The following is a 17,308-nucleotide window of genomic DNA, read 5'->3' as shown; positions in this document are numbered from 1 at the left end:
TCCTACAATAATCATATCCACATCAAGTGAAATGTAAAACAAGGGGTTAACAGCTTTATTAATTTATCACATTTCAACACAAAGACCAATCAAAGTGCTTTATGAGTACGAAACCTAAAGAAAATGACATAAAACTAACATAAAATGCACAGAACTTATGGTAAATTTATATGCATGGTACAGCTGAAATTGTAGCAATATTGCCCTCTGGTGGCCACACACTTAAAGGTCAAAACATGGTCAAACAAATGAATAAAATCTATTTCAACAAAAAAAAATGCATCTTAAAAACAGCTCAGGGCTTTCATAAACTATGATTAACCTCCCAGGACAATGCATGTGCACACAAGGACAATATATTTGAGGTTTCCTAAAACATAGCATAGTTTTTCAGGCTATTTAGTTTGTGGGGAAAAATGTATTTTTTTGGGAGGGGGGCATCCTTTGAAATAGTCAAGATTTTTTAAATGGAAATTTCATGGAATTTGTTTGGATATTTGGGGCTATATAGATATTTGTAATTTTTTGGGGGGGGGGGGTGCTTGAAATTTTGGGGAATTTGCTCATATGTTTTCATATTTTGGAGAGTTTCATTGGAAGTTTTGGCACTTGGGGAAATTTGTTTGGATTTGAGAGGGGGGGAGATGGGGGGGGGGGGGTCCAGACATTTTCATGGAAATTTGGGAAAAAGGTATTTCCCAGTTTGTAATTTTCAGGAATTTACATTTTTTAGATCTAGGGTTGGTTATGGTTTCACTTAAACATTTGGGGAATATTTAAAGAAAATTGGGCTACTTTTTATCGGATACTTTTAAAATAATGACTAGTTTTCTCAGAAATTGTAGGGATTTTTTTTTTTTATTTAAGGGAATTGGGTTTTGAAAAGTACGTCTCTAAGTGATTGACACCATTTCTTTCTGACTGAAGACCCTCACCAACAAACTAACTGGCCAACACACAACCAAAACATCTGCTTAAAACCAATCAAGTGCTGGATTTCTTCAGAAACAGGAGCTTTAGGAGATTTAACCACAGCATTCTGTTGAAAAAAGAAAAATCCTGTTCAAAGACACAGCTTGGATTTTAAACGCATCAGGTCCTTCTGATCCCAAATAAGTAGAAGAAACTAAAAATACATTCCAAACAAAAGCTCAGGTCTCAGGAGGTTAATGTTGTAAACACTGTCACACTGAGTTCTAAATATTCAAAGCAGAAAACTAGGAAAAGTACTGACTATGATTTTGTAAACGTGTAATTATTTTTAAGTACAAAGTGATATGCTTAGCTATCAGTGGTAACAGGGGAAAATAATGGGGAGAAAAACTAAAATATTTAGATTAAAAGATGCAGTCATAATTTCATGTTTGATGAAAACAAGCAGACTCTTTGATTTCTTATATTTGTAATGAAGGTGACTGAAGCATGGCAGCTCAAGGCCCTTATGAGGACACAAGTCATTGTCAGGTACCACACTGCTTACTGCCTAATAAAAGTGTATGCATAAATATATAAAATATGCATGCTACAAAAAAAACAACAACTTCGTAGTGTTAATGAATGAGCTCCTTAATTTCTGCTGTTCTATTAAAATCCCTACAGAAAGCATTCTCATTTAAAAAGACATGTTGAAAATATGCTGAACTAAAACAGAATATTCTTAAAAACCTCAATTTCACCACTAAAGTTTTAAAGAAATGTGATCACAGCAGTCCAGCCAGAAAAAGAAAAACAGCTCAAACCACAAAATAACTTTTCTCTTGAACTGCCTGTTCACATTCATGTACAAACCTTCACATTCAACAAATCAAATCTTTGTACCATTGATACAATCAATACTTACATGGACGAATAAAAGCCATTTACAAATCTTAGGACTGTTAAACAATACTGCTTAAAAAGTGTTAGGATATTCAGAAACACCTACAAGTGCATTGATTGTTTACAAAATCAATGATCAATTGGCACATTTCTTGTCTGGATAATAAAAAAGGACTTAATATTAACATTCTGTAAAACAACTACGCATTTGTTTTCACTCCAGAGCTAGCCAAAGCCATTATTTTGTCTTCAGAGCCTGAAAGAAAAACAGTAAAACAAAGTCAATTTATTTCTTAATGCACAAACTTGTAATTACAAACATTCTAGTGAAAACACATGATCATTCTCACCTGAGTTTGCAGTCACTTTTTCAAACTGGCTCAGAGTGGCTGTGGCATTTTCAGTGAGAAAAGTCTCATCCTCTGAAGTGAGCTGTCAAACAGTCAGACACAAAACTTATGAATTTCAGAGTCATAACATTTTAAAAAGATGACAGCCTCTTATGAAATGAGGTCCAGGCCCTTCTGAAACATCTACACCAATGGTGTTCAACCCTGATCAACTAAAGAGCCACACTGTTGAAAAAATACCTTTGCAAGGGCCACAATCCAAACCTGGGGGTGTATAAATAATCATATATGGATGCATGAGTGAAAATGCTCCCATGTTAAAGAATCCAATAATTACTAAATCAAAACATATTAATCAGAATATGCAGAGAGCTTGGTTTCACTGTTATTTTTTCCTTTTTCCTTTATCTATAGTCAATTAGGGTAATGATTTGGGCCTAAAAGCTAGTTAAAGCCATTACTTTTAATCCCCATTGTTAACTCTGTCATGTTTGTCAGCCTTGCCAGATGGCAGCTTTGTTTGTTTTACAAAAAAATGCATTGTCCTCTGTTCATTTTATTCTGCTCATTTGTTAAAACACCAGCTAATCTATATGTAACAGTAACTGATTTATTTAAAGCCACTAGTTTAATGTGGTTAATATTAAAGACAAGATCATAACAAATGGAACGCATTCAACTCAGGTGTGACATCTTTCCAAGCTCTGACATATGACTTATCAGGTAAATGGAACAAAGAAGTCCCCAGATGATGACTTGGCACAACATTTTGGCATTTTATAGAAATTCTGTACATATTTATGACTTCTTCATGGTTCCAGTTTTGAACCAGTATACCTAAGAAGTCTACTAAGAAGAGTGAAGGACTACTGGAGCACCAGTGTAGCTTGAAAATTGACACAGACAGACAGACAGACAGACAGACAGACCATCAATTATAGTAGTAAGATAAAAACAGACCATCAACAATAGTAGTAAGATAGAAATAGAATATCATGAATTTCAGAGATAAGATACTTCAGATAGGTGAAAGGTTTAAAAAAAAGAGTGAAAATAATGCATTTTATTACTAGGTACCATTACTGAATGCCAGAAGTAGATAACAAAAACTTTACATTCATTTTGAGGTAATGAAATTAAAATTCAATACATTTAAGTGTCTGACAGAGTTAATAAAAATCACGATATGACTGGCATAAAAAGTCATATGAGGAAATAAAAAAAGCTGAACAAAAAATCTGTTCACATGACTGCTAGCTAAGACCTCAACCTACACTAATCTCCAATTAAAATTAATATATTAAAACAAAAGTACAAGTTTGGAACATGTTTTGTCCATTTTATCAAGAATTAGTGATATTTATCTTTTGTGTTCTCTCTTGCACACAAATACAGACAAAAAATAAAGGTTTCCAATTAAAAGAGAAATCTAAAGCCTCCCTTATAAGTGTGGGAAACAAATTAATTGATATGACTTTCAATGGGTCGTTTCTGAGGTCAAATTTCCTTTTTAAGGTTTTCTGGGAGGATTATTTTTCCAAGTAAGACTTAAAAGAGCAACAAGCTGTCACTAAAGAGTCACACATTGAGCATCACTGAACTGTCAGCTAGGGTGGAAAGTAACTAGTTACACTTACTCAAATTACTGTAAGTGACTAGCTTTTTTGTGTACTTTTTGAGTACTTTGTAAAACCCATACTTTTTCTTTTACTTAAATATATTTTCGGGTAAGTATTGTACTTCATTACATTTTAAAAAGCATCAAGAACTGAATAAAAAATAACACTAAAAGCCAAAAGGAGGAGGTCCAAGCTTTCTTCCAACAATAAGAAAACAACCAGTAGTGTGACCTTAATAACACATGATGGTTAGTAGCACACAGCAACAGAATCATCCTACATTTCATCCCTAAACAGCTGTGCTATTTTTCTTTATTTCAAGTCACATCACGACTTATAATTAAGCACATTAAGAAAGATCAGATTTCTCTGTGATGGCTCCTAGTTATTAACAGTAGGTACTGTACTAGGGCTGAATGATTTGAGAAAGTATATACAAGAAATAACACCAGTTTCTTTATTTTTATATTTAATGTTTAATTCCTGTACACTGAGAGCAAAGCTTACCAGAGTCAAATTCCTTGTTGCATAAGCATACTTGGCTGATAAAGCTAGATTCTGGTCCTGAAAGTAATCAACATTTTTTTACCCTCCACTATTGCAACTGCTATTTAATATGTGATCATTTTTTTAAGTTCCTCATCTTGTGTTTTTCTCAGCTAAAAAACACTAAATCATTCTATATTATAAAGAACCCATTTTTAGATTAAACTAAGGCTGGACAATTTTGAAAGAACATCTAATTGCAATTATTTTTGACAGTTCCATATGAACTTCTGCACTGAAGGAATGATGATTTTGTGTTTCTCATTTTTAAGAAGACAAACATACAAAAACAAGGGCAACAGGATTTTTTTTTTTTTTACAAAATATTAAAATAATGGCACTTGAATGTTTGCGTGATGTGTAGAGTATAACATCCCTGCCTCAAAAATTGTATTAGGCTGTGTTTTTAAACATATTTTAGGCCAAAGAAATACTGCATCTTCTGTGAATTGAAAATTAAGGACATTTTGTGATTTGCTTCTCATGAGAAAATTTAGACCAAAGTAAAATTGAACTGTACTTTTGATTGAGTACAATAGTCTGGTACTTTTCCCACATCTGACTGTTGGTCTGGTGATAATTACATGACTAAAATACGTCAGAGCAGCGTGTGGTTGAATCATTCATGGAAAAATATCATCCTTCCTCTGTTTGCGATCCTCACCTTCTCTCCAAGTTTTCTCAAGGCTGTGAGGATTTCCATTTTCTGCTGGGTGTACACATGCCGAGATAGTTTCCCCACCATGACATCTCGATCCATCTGTGAAAAAATGTCACATGCGTTTCAGGTCAATTATCAGGCCTATCAGCATGAAGAGACACTAAAGAGGGGCCGAGGAGTTGAATTACACCTACAAAATACAGAATACAAACAATCACAACAACAGTTATATTGACAAGGCTACAATGCAAACCTCTGCTAGTCTGGTCCTCAGCTGTCCTGGCTGCTTCTTTGCAAAAAGTCGAATCACTTCCGGGGTTTTGAATGCCTGGCTGATGGCAGCCTGGATTGCCTGGTGAAGAAAGAAACATAGGAGTATTCAGACAGGTTAATTGTTCTATAAACTATCATCTCTACATAAACAGTTGTTGGACCTAATCTTCTGATTGTCCATACCAGCTGCATTCCACTTAGTTCGTCCACAAGTGTCATATCTCCTGTCATGATCTTCTTCAAAGAGTCATTGAATTCACTCAGCTGCTCTAATGTTTCATTTTTTGTCTCCTCATACTCTTCTTCATCCAATTCTTCCCTAAGATAAAAACAGAAAGGAGGAGAAAAAACATGTCTATACATACACATGTGTAGCCAAATTTACTGATTTATCTCAAAGCTTGGATTTAATTTTTGTACTATTATTTTAGGGTTTGTTTTGGTGCACCTGCATTCCTCCAGATCCTGAAGTTGCTGCATCAGTCTGTCAAGTTGTTCTTCCATATTTTGCCTCAATTTTCCAGTTTCCGATTTCCCCCGAGAAGCCATGTTTTGTTCAGAGTATTTCCAACCTTTTGATAGCGCAGGGCAGAATAAAACAGTAGACAAAGTTAGTATTCCTGGTTATTTTTCACCCTGTGCCTCACATATAAGTTATCATGAACCTAGCATGCTACTTTGACTGCATCAGTATGACGTTAGACCAGAGTGAAGACTACCTGTTCAACATTTAACAAAACACACACTTTACTACAGAAATACTGTGGATGACAAGTATTAGCTTCAAGCTTATACATTGTTATATAACTGTAAATGTTGTCATGTTAGCTGACTGCTAGCTACAATGCTATAACAAAACATCTCACCAGGTCTCTCTTTGTAAACAGTTGTAAATCAGTCGTTCAGTGAGTTGACATTTGCATCAGCTGACAACTGTATAAAAAAAATAACGTAATAACTGGGGTGAACTTCGGTGAAAAATGATTAACCACAAAGACTAACTTCTTTCAATTTCGGTTAAAATTATTTAATGTTAGTCGAAGAGTTTGAGGTTAGTGAATGTAGCTTACAAGCGTAGGCGCGGCTCTCTTTTTTCCTGGTTGATATTGTCCAATCAGATTGCTCGAACGTAATGACGTACAGGACGATAGTACAGGAAGCTGTGGCACGTTAAAGAGGAACTGAGCACCGCTGTTTCTCCTGGTTTGTACAATATATTTATAACACATATTACAATACAGTTTAAGAAATATGAACTCCTAATGTGTGGTCTACTTTCAGCGTTTTGTTGGTGTTTTGTCTAAAGCATGCATTGCATAATAACAGACAAAGCTAACGTAAACAGTTTATTAGTGCACTTTATTGCACTAATAAAGTGCAACTCGCCAGCTGCTTCGTACATGCGACCTTTGAAATCAATTAATGACTGTAGTCTCTGGTATCTTTTGTATAACAGTGTCTGCTTTGTGTAAAACCAGCCCCAGTATGAAGTATGGAGAGTCAGGATGTTACCAAAGTCGTCCTGCTGGCCTGTGGTTCCTTCAACCCCATCACCAACATGCACCTGAGAATGTTTGAACTCGCTCGAGATCATCTGGAAGACACAGGTCGAGTAAATGAGACTTTCTTCATATGTTCCCCATTTTCTGTGTAATGAATCTCTGTGTGTTTACTATATTTACTCTGACTGGAACGTTCTTATCTCTTCCAAACTTTGCACATCTGTTGTAGTGGATTTTTTTATTGACCTAATGAGAATATAGCAGTATGATGTGAATTAATCTGCTTCCTTTATACCCCAAAATCGTTTTTCTAGATTGGAGTCTCGACCAGACATTTTAATTCTTGAAGTATTGTATTGATTGTAATATAGTTCAACTGCACTGTGCACAAATAATATTGAATTAAGATGAACTGTTGTGGAGTAGAGGTTTAAGTCTTTGTGTCTCAAAACTGTCTTTAAAACTTTTCATGGATTAGCAAGATGTATTCAAAACCTCCACCAGTCTTCAAGAACTTCTGTTTTTTGTTGATTTCGGTACCCTGTGTAGCAAAGGGGTACCTCTCATCACCAGTACTGTTCCCACGCATAAAAACATGTACTTGCATGTCTGCCTATCCAAAGGAACTATCTCCAATATCACCTTCTATTTTAATGTAATTGTACTTAATCTGTCTGGAATATTTTTACTTTACCATAGTTGCAAATGTATTATGTTCTTTAGAAATCTCATTTTCCTGTATTTCTATCTTTAACCTCTAAAAGCCTCCCATTAACAGGTGTTGAAAATTAGTACTTTGCTATAAAAACTTACATCAGTGCATCCGGAACCTGTATGGAACATGGTTAAATGCCACAGTATTACTGTTACTATCTTCATGTTAAATAAATGTTTAATCTCTTTGTGGATTTATATCCTTTTTAATCCTTCTTTTAATTTTACAAAAAAATATCTCCCCCTGCATCAGCTGAATGGTCAAAGTAGGGATGCACTGCTTTGCCAATATCCAAAATGCTGATGTTTAAAAATGTATTTTATCCGATACCGATATCAGTACTATGATTTGAATGTCGTTAAGACCTGAAACTTCATTCCTTAGGAAAAAAAAACAAAAAAAAAAAACAAAAAAACAATTTAAAGTTTTGGGGTGAACAAAACAACAACGTACAATTTTTAGGAATGATGATGAATGATGCAAAAGACTTTGGCAAACATAGGTCAGTTGTAAATGATGGCAGGAATGTTAAGATCTGCCATTCGTGATAATTTAGCTACTTTTTAAGCTAATGTGTACCAATACCGTGTTGATAATATTGTGCGCAAGAAGTATTACTTATCCATAAACTTTGCTGCAGAATTAAAGAAATAAAGACTGGCCCTGTAGTTTGCATATGGAGCCATTGATGTTAATATCAGTGTGTTTCATAATGAGCTAAAAATCCTTACGGAGGTTATAGCAATGAAGCAATACAGCAACTATGTTAAGATATGGCAACATTTCACTCACATGCCACAATTTTATCTTTACCGACTATGTACAGTTGTTTCACTTTTCTACATTTTCAGTCATTGTTGATGTAGTTGATTGATTGATTGATTTTCATTCACATCATGCACACAAAGAGACCAACACTCATGAGTTTACAAGACACCGAAAATACATTTGCACTTGTCAACCAGTTTAAGTCATTACATGGTTACCTTCTCCTTTTACAACGTGGTCTAAAACATTTTATACTGCCTTTTCTCCTAGGCTTTGCCAGTTAGATAATTAGATTTGCTAACAAGAAGGAATCCTCGTCCTTTTAGTAAAATTGCAGTTAACATTGGATTCTGCTTTGTAATTATTCTTAATGAGACAAAAAATTCATCTTTACACCACATAATAACAAAACGTTTTCCTCTAAATCTCCTGAATGCCACAGAGTAACGGTTTTCTAAGAATGTAAAAGTTGGGGAGTCTTACATTGTCAAATAAACAATTTATACTTTTAAACTAAAGTCGTTTTCTGGATGAAAATTTAAACTGTCCTCACAGAAACTCTTTAAACATCTAACATCACCTAAATTGTGTTTTAGGTCAGTACAGGGTGGTAAAAGGCATCATCTCTCCCGTGGGTGATGCCTATAAGAAGAAGGGTTTGATCGAGGCCTGTCATCGGCTGGAGATGGCAAGATTGGCCACAAAGGACTCAGACTGGATCACTGTGGACACCTGGGAGAGTCTGCAGCCAGAGTGGGTGGAGACAGCTAAAGTTGTTCGGTAAGTCAGAAATTTGTATGTATTATCAGGGATGGGGTCTTTGTTTGTCATAAAGAGATATTATGATAAACACAGGCCCCATTGTCATAATGAGAGTTTCTTTGCTCACTGTGTTCATTTTCCCTTTAATAATTCACATTGAAACACCTCAGGAGACACATCCGTCACATCTTTTAACAGAAGTAGCCACAGAGGATTGATATCACTGTAGAAATAATGATTTATAAATATTCAGTACTTTGTACACAAAGTTCTTTTAACATTTTTTAGGAAATTTCATCTTTATATTTGACACTGGAAAAAAATAGTCTAATAACACTGATCCATAATTGTAGGCTTTGGACCAAAACATCATATTCTGAAATTGAAATTATAATTCAGTAGTGCCTGATACATCAGAATATCATTCAAAATTATAGTATCTTTAACCATCAATAATGATTAGCTTTTTTTATCACTGCTCAATTTCTTAATCATATACTGTATGTGTTCTTCAAGTTTTTCAACTCATAAAAGTATGGCGTGGCAGGAGAGTCACATTTTATAAGAGGAGAACTGCTTCTTTATAAAAATGATAAAGCCAGAATAAAGTATAAAGCTGTAAGAGTGTGACGTCTTATGCTTGTCCCATCATCAAAGAAAGGCAGTCAAATGCCCGTCTGGTAACATTTTAGAGGACCGCAGTCATCCATTAATTCACTGCTTTTAGCTTTTACCCTCAGGAGGAAAGTCTCCTATGTAAAGAAAAACATTTCTACACAATTATTTGTCCTTGTTGCTGTTAAATATCTTAACCAGTAAGGACCCTTACCTGCAATCACATGCTACACAGAGCACTTTATATTATTACTGAACAACCCTTTAAGGATTTCCTTTTACAACCTGGAGCCCAGTTCACTGTGTGTTTTTATTCTGTTTTATTCTATCTTCATAATGTACCAAAAATATAGAATACTTTGGAAATTTTATTTATTTTTTATAATCTCTAACTTTGTTTTCTGTTAGAGCATTACAGAAGACCAATCAACAAAGGTTTGTAATGCTCAAGTGCTGACCTGCTAAAAAGTATGTTCATATATGCACTTAATAATTGTTTGGCTCCTTGTTACATCAACACAGCACTCTTTTTTTTGTCTTGTGTAATAGTCTAATACTTTGAAATACTGGAGTTTTGAGTTTCATGAAAGATAAAACCACTAGATTGTTTGAAATATTGTACACTATATGCAAAGGTTCTTGAATATATGAAAGTTTAAATTTGAAATTGAATGAATGGAAATTTTCCATGAAATTCTTCATGTTTGAGATGCAGCTGTAATGGTTTTTTATTAGTGTGTTTTGTGGTGTCTGTTTTCTTGTTAAAGCTTAGCTTTCACCATTTAAATTTAAGTGATCAAAAACCTGACTTTGTAATTCTTTGAAAGTAGTGTAATTTTATAATTCCATAGTTTTGACATTGATATTTTTTTGCTATGGAATACCAAAGGATGTCATAGAACTGTATTTTGGTTTAATTAAAAAAATGGATTTTGCAAGATATCATCCATGGCTTATAACATTAAAACCTGAAACCAAAAACCTGAAGGAACAGAAGAAAATAATAACATATACAAAATAGAGATGATGTCTGTTTTGCCAAGATTAAAGGCAGCACCCTTACTTAGAAGTAGGAGGACTGGACCCACTTTGTTGCAGGGAATGAGGACGCTATCTTGTTGTGGTTCTGAATCAGAAAACAACTAAATATATTAACACATAACTGTAATTATGTAGCTTTTTGTGCACTTTTACTTTCTTGATTATGTTAAAAAAATCAGTAATTTTACTTTTACCAAAGTATATTTTGGGTGAGGTGTTGTATTTTACTACATTTTGAAAAGAGTTTATTACTGATTTAAAATGAAATGCTGAAAGTCTAAATGAGGCAGTCCAAGTTTTCGGTCAACAACACAGAACTGTCTGGTTATTCGGCTTTAACAACACACGTTGTTCAGTAGCACCAAGCAACCGAATGATTCCTCATTTTATCCCAAAACAGCTGTCGCATTTAACTTTAGGTTAATTCACACCACATTTAGATTCTCTTGTTGTTATTACACACTAAGGGAGGATCAAATTTCACTGTACAAGCTCTTTGGGTGTCAAAAGTAGCAACCTAGTACTCAGTACTTTGAGTAAACTTTAAATGACTTACATTTGACTCTTTACTTGAGTAGATTTATAGACTAATAATTTTACCCCCGCTTAAGTATATTTTTACCAAAGTAACTTGATTTTTACTTAAAAACAACAGTCTTGTACTTCTTCCACCTCTGCTCTGAACACTAATGGACTTCTTACTTGCTATTTGATAATCATTGCAACTAAAGCTGCCTCCACTCGTTGTTCTCTTTGTAAATGTTCATGCTCATTCATGCTGTGTAATTTACTTAAAAATGTGAAAAATGTATATACAACTAAAAAAAAAGTGACTCACTTTTAGATGGTCAGTTTGGCAAATGACATTTCACTTAAATGAAAAGACATTTGTTTATTTGATAGGTAAGATGATTTACTGAAATACTGCTGATAAGCATATTTCTTCAATGGGAAACGTAATGCAGTGCTGTTACACATCAAGAATTCTGTCCTTTTCTTTATCTTCTTAGGCATCACTTTGAAGAACTGCTGGAAGCAGAGCAGAACACTGATGATGTGGACACGGTCAAGTACACAAAAAGGAGACGAATAGAGGAGAATCATTTGGAAAGTTCATCCTGTCACAGAGGCAGAGGTAGGCCAAGTTTTAATGTGTGTAATTATGCAACTATTGTTCCTCTTATTTCTCTTCTTCTTCTCCTCCGGTGTGGAAAGATGTTGCACTTATATAAAAGTACAGTAATGTTGATTATAATGTAATTACAGTGCATTCAGAAAGTATTCAGACATCCTTTACAATTTTCAATTTTGTTCTGTTGCAGCCTGATGCTACAGTTGTGTAATTCTTTATTTTTTCTCATTAATTCTAAAATCATAGCCCCATAATGACATGAGATGTTTCTACACCTTGATTAGAGTCCACCTGTGGTAACATAAATTGATTGGACATGATTTGGAAAGGCACACACATCTCTATAGAGGCCCCCAAAGCTGACAGCGCATATCAGAGGAAACAACCCAGCCATGAGGTCAAAAGAACTGGCTGCAGAGTTCAGAGACAGGATGTTGCAAGACACTGATCTGGGGAAGGCTACACATTTTTTTTTTTTTTTTTGCTGCTCTAAAGTTTCCCAAGAGCACAGTGGCACCCGTAACTCTCAAATGGAAGAAGTTTGGCACAATCAAAGAGCTGGTCACGCAGCTAAACTGAGCAGTCAGGGGTGAAGGGCCTTAGTAAGAGAGGTGACCAAGAACCAGAAGAGATCTCTTGCTGGGCAAAAAAAGCAAGAGAATAAATGTACAACCAGGTTGGTTAACTTTATAAAAAAAATGCAATGTAACACTACATTTTCAATGACACATGGAGTCATTATCTCGCTATGTGCAACTGACTGACATGGGTGAAACATCCAGACACTTTCACACAAGTAATGGAAAGCACAGAAGCACAGATCTCTGTTTTTCCCTCATTCATTTTTGTTTGTCACTCAGTATCAGATGCCATGTAAAATGTAGTGGCATACAACACTCCCATCCATGATAGACTTAAATAAAAGTAAAATTACAGACTTCACAAAAGCTACTCAATTACAGTAATATGAGTAAATGCAATTACTTGCCACCCCTGTCTCCTCCCTGTTTTGATTTCTAATTATAGTCATCCTGTCTGGTTCTACTCCCACTGTAATCAAAGTGTCCTGCATTCAGCTCAACTCACTACAGGAGGCAATTGCTTAAGGGTGCGGTGTCGATTTATGTTGTTGGTGTACCTGATCACACCACTGACCTACTACACAGCGTCACAAAGGTCAACCATGTCTAACAGGAAGAGAAGAGTCTTAGTGCGTCAGTGGTGCAGATAGGGAAGCTAGCTGCCAAGTTTCCTACATGGTTTTACAACATTCTTGCATCTAGTGACGAGATTTAAGACTGTGAGAACCTGAAATAGGCATCTACATTGCACCTCTCAAGCATGAACAAGGAAAAGCATTCTGTGCCGTGTTGTAAAGTTATGTAAGGTGTTAACAACTCCTAATCATGCTCATTAAAATGTTCTTTTTGTCCTAAGCATTGATCAATTAGAAAAGTGTAAATCACATGAATACACCTCAAATGATTTTGTTTTACAAAAGCTTTTATAAATATTAGATATTTCTTAAATTTCAACATTGCTATTTTCTTGGTTACTCTGTAATGCAAATGAAAGAGAGTATATGTTGAGTATTTCCTTTCTTCATGCTCAGATGCTGTTCGGCTGATGTTGCTGTGTGGAGCAGATGTCCTGGAGTCCTTCGGCATCCCTAATCTGTGGAAGCAGGAGGACATTGCTGAGATTGTGGGCCGCTACGGTTTGGTTTGCATCACCCGCAGCGGCAATGACCCACACAAATTCATCCACCAATCAGATATGCTGTGGAAATATCGCAAGAACATCATCGTGGTCCAAGAGTGGGTGACCAATGAGATCTCGGCTACTCATGTTCGCCGGGCACTGCGGCGTGGTCGGAGCGTCAGGTACCTGCTGCCGGACAAAGTGGTGCACTACATAAAGGAGAAGGGCCTCTACAGTGCTGAGAGCGAGCAGAAGAATGCAGACGTGGTTCTAGCACCCTTTCAGAGATACACAGGAGCCTCCTCAAGCTGAGGAAGTTGTTGCTGTTTGCAGGAAGTGCTGTGAATTTACTGTGATTTACATGAAATAAGACAAACTTTAGTCTGCTTTTTTATGCTTCTTCCAGTGCCTACCAAATAAAAAAATATTTTCAAATGTTTTTAGAATATTAATCTGTGTAAAGTTCTCTGACTGAGATGACTTTGTTACACTATTACCTGCTTTTGTGAAAAGGTGTGATAGTCATAAAAAAATAACTGAGCAATAGTTCAACCAGCTTGCAGGCAGAGGTGGAAAAAGCACCCAACTTTTGTAGTCAAGTAAAGGTGGAGTAGTCCTTTAGAAACACCTGAAGTCTCAGACATGAACTCTAGCTCAGTGGATAACTTCACTCGTGGTGCAAAAGTGTCACACATCAAAAACAACAACAATCCACTAGAACAACTTCTAGACTCTCTGCCCAAGGGCATGATGGGGAACTCTGCCCACACATCACCCCAGATGTGAAACCTTAATGGGCGGAGCTTAGATCAGTTGCCCCTTCACAGAGTATAACTAACACTGATGGACCCACACTGTTAAATATCTCCAACACTGAAGACCATTTCACTCAGAATGGGATTAAAATTACACTTTGGAAATCAGCTTCAAAATGTTTAACCCTGAGATATCAACACTCTGATTTTTACTGTGCTGTTTTAAGATGTGATGTGGAATCATTGTGTCTTTATGTGCTACTGTGTAGTCAACAAAAGTGGAAAAAGTACAAGAGTATAGTACTCAAGTAAGCACAGTTACTCTGTTTAAATCTTCCTTAAATAGAAGTAAAAAGTGCTGATTTCAAAATAGACTCAAAAAGTACAAGCACTCCAAAAACCTACTCAATTACAGTAATCTGAGCAAATGTAACTAGTTACTTTCCATCCTTGCTTGCAGGTCAGCTAAATGTTAACCCTAATTATAAATTTAAAACATGTATTTATCTAGAATTGTACTAATTTGTGTGTAATGGTCTGCATGTTTTGACTTTGCTTAAAACAATTAAAGGAACAAATTTCTTTTAACAGTTAGGCTTTCTTAATCTCATTTTTGCGCTTACTATCTTCACTTTCCAAACTCATCTAATCACATTTTCCACTCGTTACCTTGAGAGGGATTTTACCTCCTGAGGCAAGGAATGAAATTTGCATCGAATATGTTTTTCTGTTGATTTAAAGATGAAGGACTGATCTTCAATGACTGGAAACAAAATAAACAACCCTCATCGTTTTTCACATTGGGTTCTTTTCATTGTTTTCGAGATGCCATTATCACAAAGATAAGCTGTTAAATAAGTGCTAAAATGACCCCTTTCCTGTTTGATTACAATGCCATTTGTCAAGTTGGGGGTGAACTTATCTTTCAGGAAATCATCAGAAAGAAGAAATATCAAGTGGCATGCCTTGTTAGAGCCATATGATTAAATGAGTGCTTAGCTGATTACATCATCACAAAGTTATCAATGTAAGTGCTCATTTATTTTTAACTCGGGTGTGGGTGAAAAGAGTTAAATACTATTGAAGCTGTAATGGATTTATGCAAATTAACAGCTTAAATGCTTTATTTATCATGACAAAAAGCCATGGTTTATTGTTAACAGTGAATTAAAATCTGCGTCTTTACAGAGAGCACATATAACATGTGGGGTTGAAAACACCTGTGACACGTTTTTCTGCATCACATTTTAAACTGTTGACCTGCTTTCTGCTAAGAAAACATCAGGAGGAGGAAAAGCACCTGACTGTTGGACAGCCTCCCTGTGATTTACCATCTGTCGAAGTGGATGATTTCTCAATTCCCCTCAACACTGCATGCCACTTTTACTACAACTACCTGTATTATTTTCCTTCTCTCACAGAAAGGAGTGACAGTATTAGAAATGTCACCTTATAGTTTGACAAAAATAATATCAATAATAATATGTTAATGCACAAATAATCTTGATATTTAAGGGAAATACATTCACCTATAGATTTGAAGTATATAATTTTGCCATGTGTTCTTCGCCTTAAAATGACCATATTTACAATGTAAATGCTCATCTGTTCATCAAAGTTTGAAAATCAAGAGTGAAAGAAACAAAGTCACTGTACTTCCTTGAGTTTATGGACGTGTGTTGCCAATGTTTGACGCCTGAGGGAAATTTTGATGTGCAGTGAGACCAGTCTGACTTGTCTGTCTTTACATCTACACCCTGGTACTGATGAGAACACCTCCTTCAGTCTGACATGGTCCTTAGGTGACAGCAAATGAGAGAAAGGCACACCTTTATACCTCCAGGTTGTTACTGAGAAAGCAGCATTGACTCTGCAGTCTCTCAAAGCTCAAAAGCCCCTCAGCCTGAGGACTTCATTGTTTCCCCATCCTTGGAATCAAGAAAGCCATCAAAATGCTGGCCAGCCTCTGTGGTACATGGGATCTCGTCAGTAATGTCAACCTTGAAGGATACATGATTGCTCTGGGTAGGTCCTGCTCTGATTTTGTACTCCCAACACTTTTTCTAAGTATTGATTATAATTAGATGTCTGGTGAAAGACTTGACATATCTGCATTCATATTCCAAAAGGACAACAAACTACCATCCTATAGGATTTAATATAAGGGCTCGAATAGTTAAAAAAAAGGCATCACATTAGGGGGAAAAACATTTGTCTGTGCTTTTGCAGCAGTGCTATTTATGGTATGCATGTGTCTGTGAGAGCCTGAGAATGTGCTTCTAGTGTTGTTTGCAGCCTGTGCAGGACTTCTTTTAGTACATTTAGGTTACACATTGTTCTACTGTTCCAGGTATAGGTGCCTATGTGCGAAAGATTGCTCTAAAGCTGAAGCAGAGGAAGGTGATCGAGCAGCAGGGGGACCACTTCATCATCAAAACCACCAGTACCTTCCGAAACTACACCGTCACCTTCAGGGTGGGTCAGGAGTTTGAGGAGTTTACTCAGGGACTGGACAACAGGCATGTGAAGGTGAGGATGAACGCCTAATAGCAGGGAAGCATCTGTAAAAAAACATGCAATGCAAATTTTGATGCAGAACAATACGATACAATGTGATTTACACTTCCCATATTGGAGGAATCTATGAAAATGTCCAAACTGTATATAAGTAAAATGTAATCTTGTGTTCTGTGTTGTTTTTAATTTCCTGTTTTCTGTTATGTGTTTTAAATGCTCAATCTGTCTTTTTCTGCCACCTGTACAGTCACTGGTGAAATGGGAGGGGAATAAACTGGTGTGTGAACAGATCGGAGAGAAGAAGAACCGAGGCTGGACTCATTGGGTTGAAGATGAAAAGCTACATCTGGTAAGAATATGAAGGCATTATCTGTACGCTAAGACAAGAATGTTGTAATCAACTGTATTTAATTATTTTTACTGGCATTTTATTTTAATGACGTGATTTGTTTTTCATCTCAGGCGCTGTACTGTGAGGGAGAAGTCTGCAAACAAGTTTTCAAGAAGAACCTAAATGAGTGAAGGATCACAAA

The 17,308-nt window shown here is 35.9% G+C and overlaps 3 protein-coding genes across 5 annotated transcripts; 2 read left to right on the top strand and 1 right to left on the bottom strand.

Annotated features, from left to right (window-relative positions):
- Positions 1–1,746: 1,746 nt before the first annotated feature.
- Positions 1,747–6,407, bottom strand: lzic (leucine zipper and CTNNBIP1 domain containing). 2 transcript variants are annotated; one of them, XM_041799224.1, is made up of 8 exons: positions 6,338–6,407; positions 6,134–6,200; positions 5,716–5,839; positions 5,451–5,586; positions 5,248–5,346; positions 4,998–5,093; positions 2,169–2,250; positions 1,747–2,074 (listed from the first exon to the last, which is right to left on the bottom strand). In XM_041799224.1, the coding sequence occupies exons 3-8, from the start codon at positions 5,814–5,816 to the stop codon at positions 2,019–2,021; spliced, it is 570 nt and encodes a 189-aa protein (XP_041655158.1). In that variant the 5' UTR covers positions 5,817–5,839; positions 6,134–6,200; positions 6,338–6,407; the 3' UTR covers positions 1,747–2,018. The 2 variants fall into 2 exon arrangements, with proteins under 2 accessions (XP_041655158.1, XP_041655157.1); XM_041799223.1 differs by lacking the exon at positions 6,338–6,407 and having other exon boundaries at positions 6,134–6,327.
- Positions 6,402–15,032, top strand: LOC121517455 (nicotinamide/nicotinic acid mononucleotide adenylyltransferase 1-like). Of its 2 annotated transcripts, none has more exons than XM_041799222.1 (5): positions 6,402–6,470; positions 6,724–6,874; positions 8,849–9,032; positions 11,681–11,805; positions 13,415–15,032. In XM_041799222.1, exons 2-5 carry the CDS (start codon positions 6,760–6,762, stop codon positions 13,813–13,815), a joined length of 825 nt encoding a protein of 274 aa, XP_041655156.1. In that variant the 5' UTR covers positions 6,402–6,470; positions 6,724–6,759; the 3' UTR covers positions 13,816–15,032. The 2 variants fall into 2 exon arrangements, with proteins under 2 accessions (XP_041655156.1, XP_041655155.1); XM_041799221.1 differs by having other exon boundaries at positions 6,410–6,470; positions 6,746–6,874.
- A 1,178-nt stretch (positions 15,033–16,210) lies between these two features.
- rbp7a (retinol binding protein 7a, cellular) lies at positions 16,211–17,297 on the top strand. Its single transcript, XM_041799225.1, has 4 exons — positions 16,211–16,283; positions 16,609–16,787; positions 17,023–17,124; positions 17,238–17,297. Exons 1-4 carry the CDS (start codon positions 16,211–16,213, stop codon positions 17,295–17,297), a joined length of 414 nt encoding a protein of 137 aa, XP_041655159.1.
- Positions 17,298–17,308: the final 11 nt, after the last annotated feature.

The sequence above is a fragment of the Cheilinus undulatus genome, linkage group 11, assembly GCF_018320785.1.
Source record: "Cheilinus undulatus linkage group 11, ASM1832078v1, whole genome shotgun sequence".
Taxonomy (NCBI): domain Eukaryota; kingdom Metazoa; phylum Chordata; class Actinopteri; order Labriformes; family Labridae; genus Cheilinus; species Cheilinus undulatus.
Note: the sequence above shows the minus strand (reverse complement) of the source record. Positions and strands in the feature narration are given on the sequence as shown.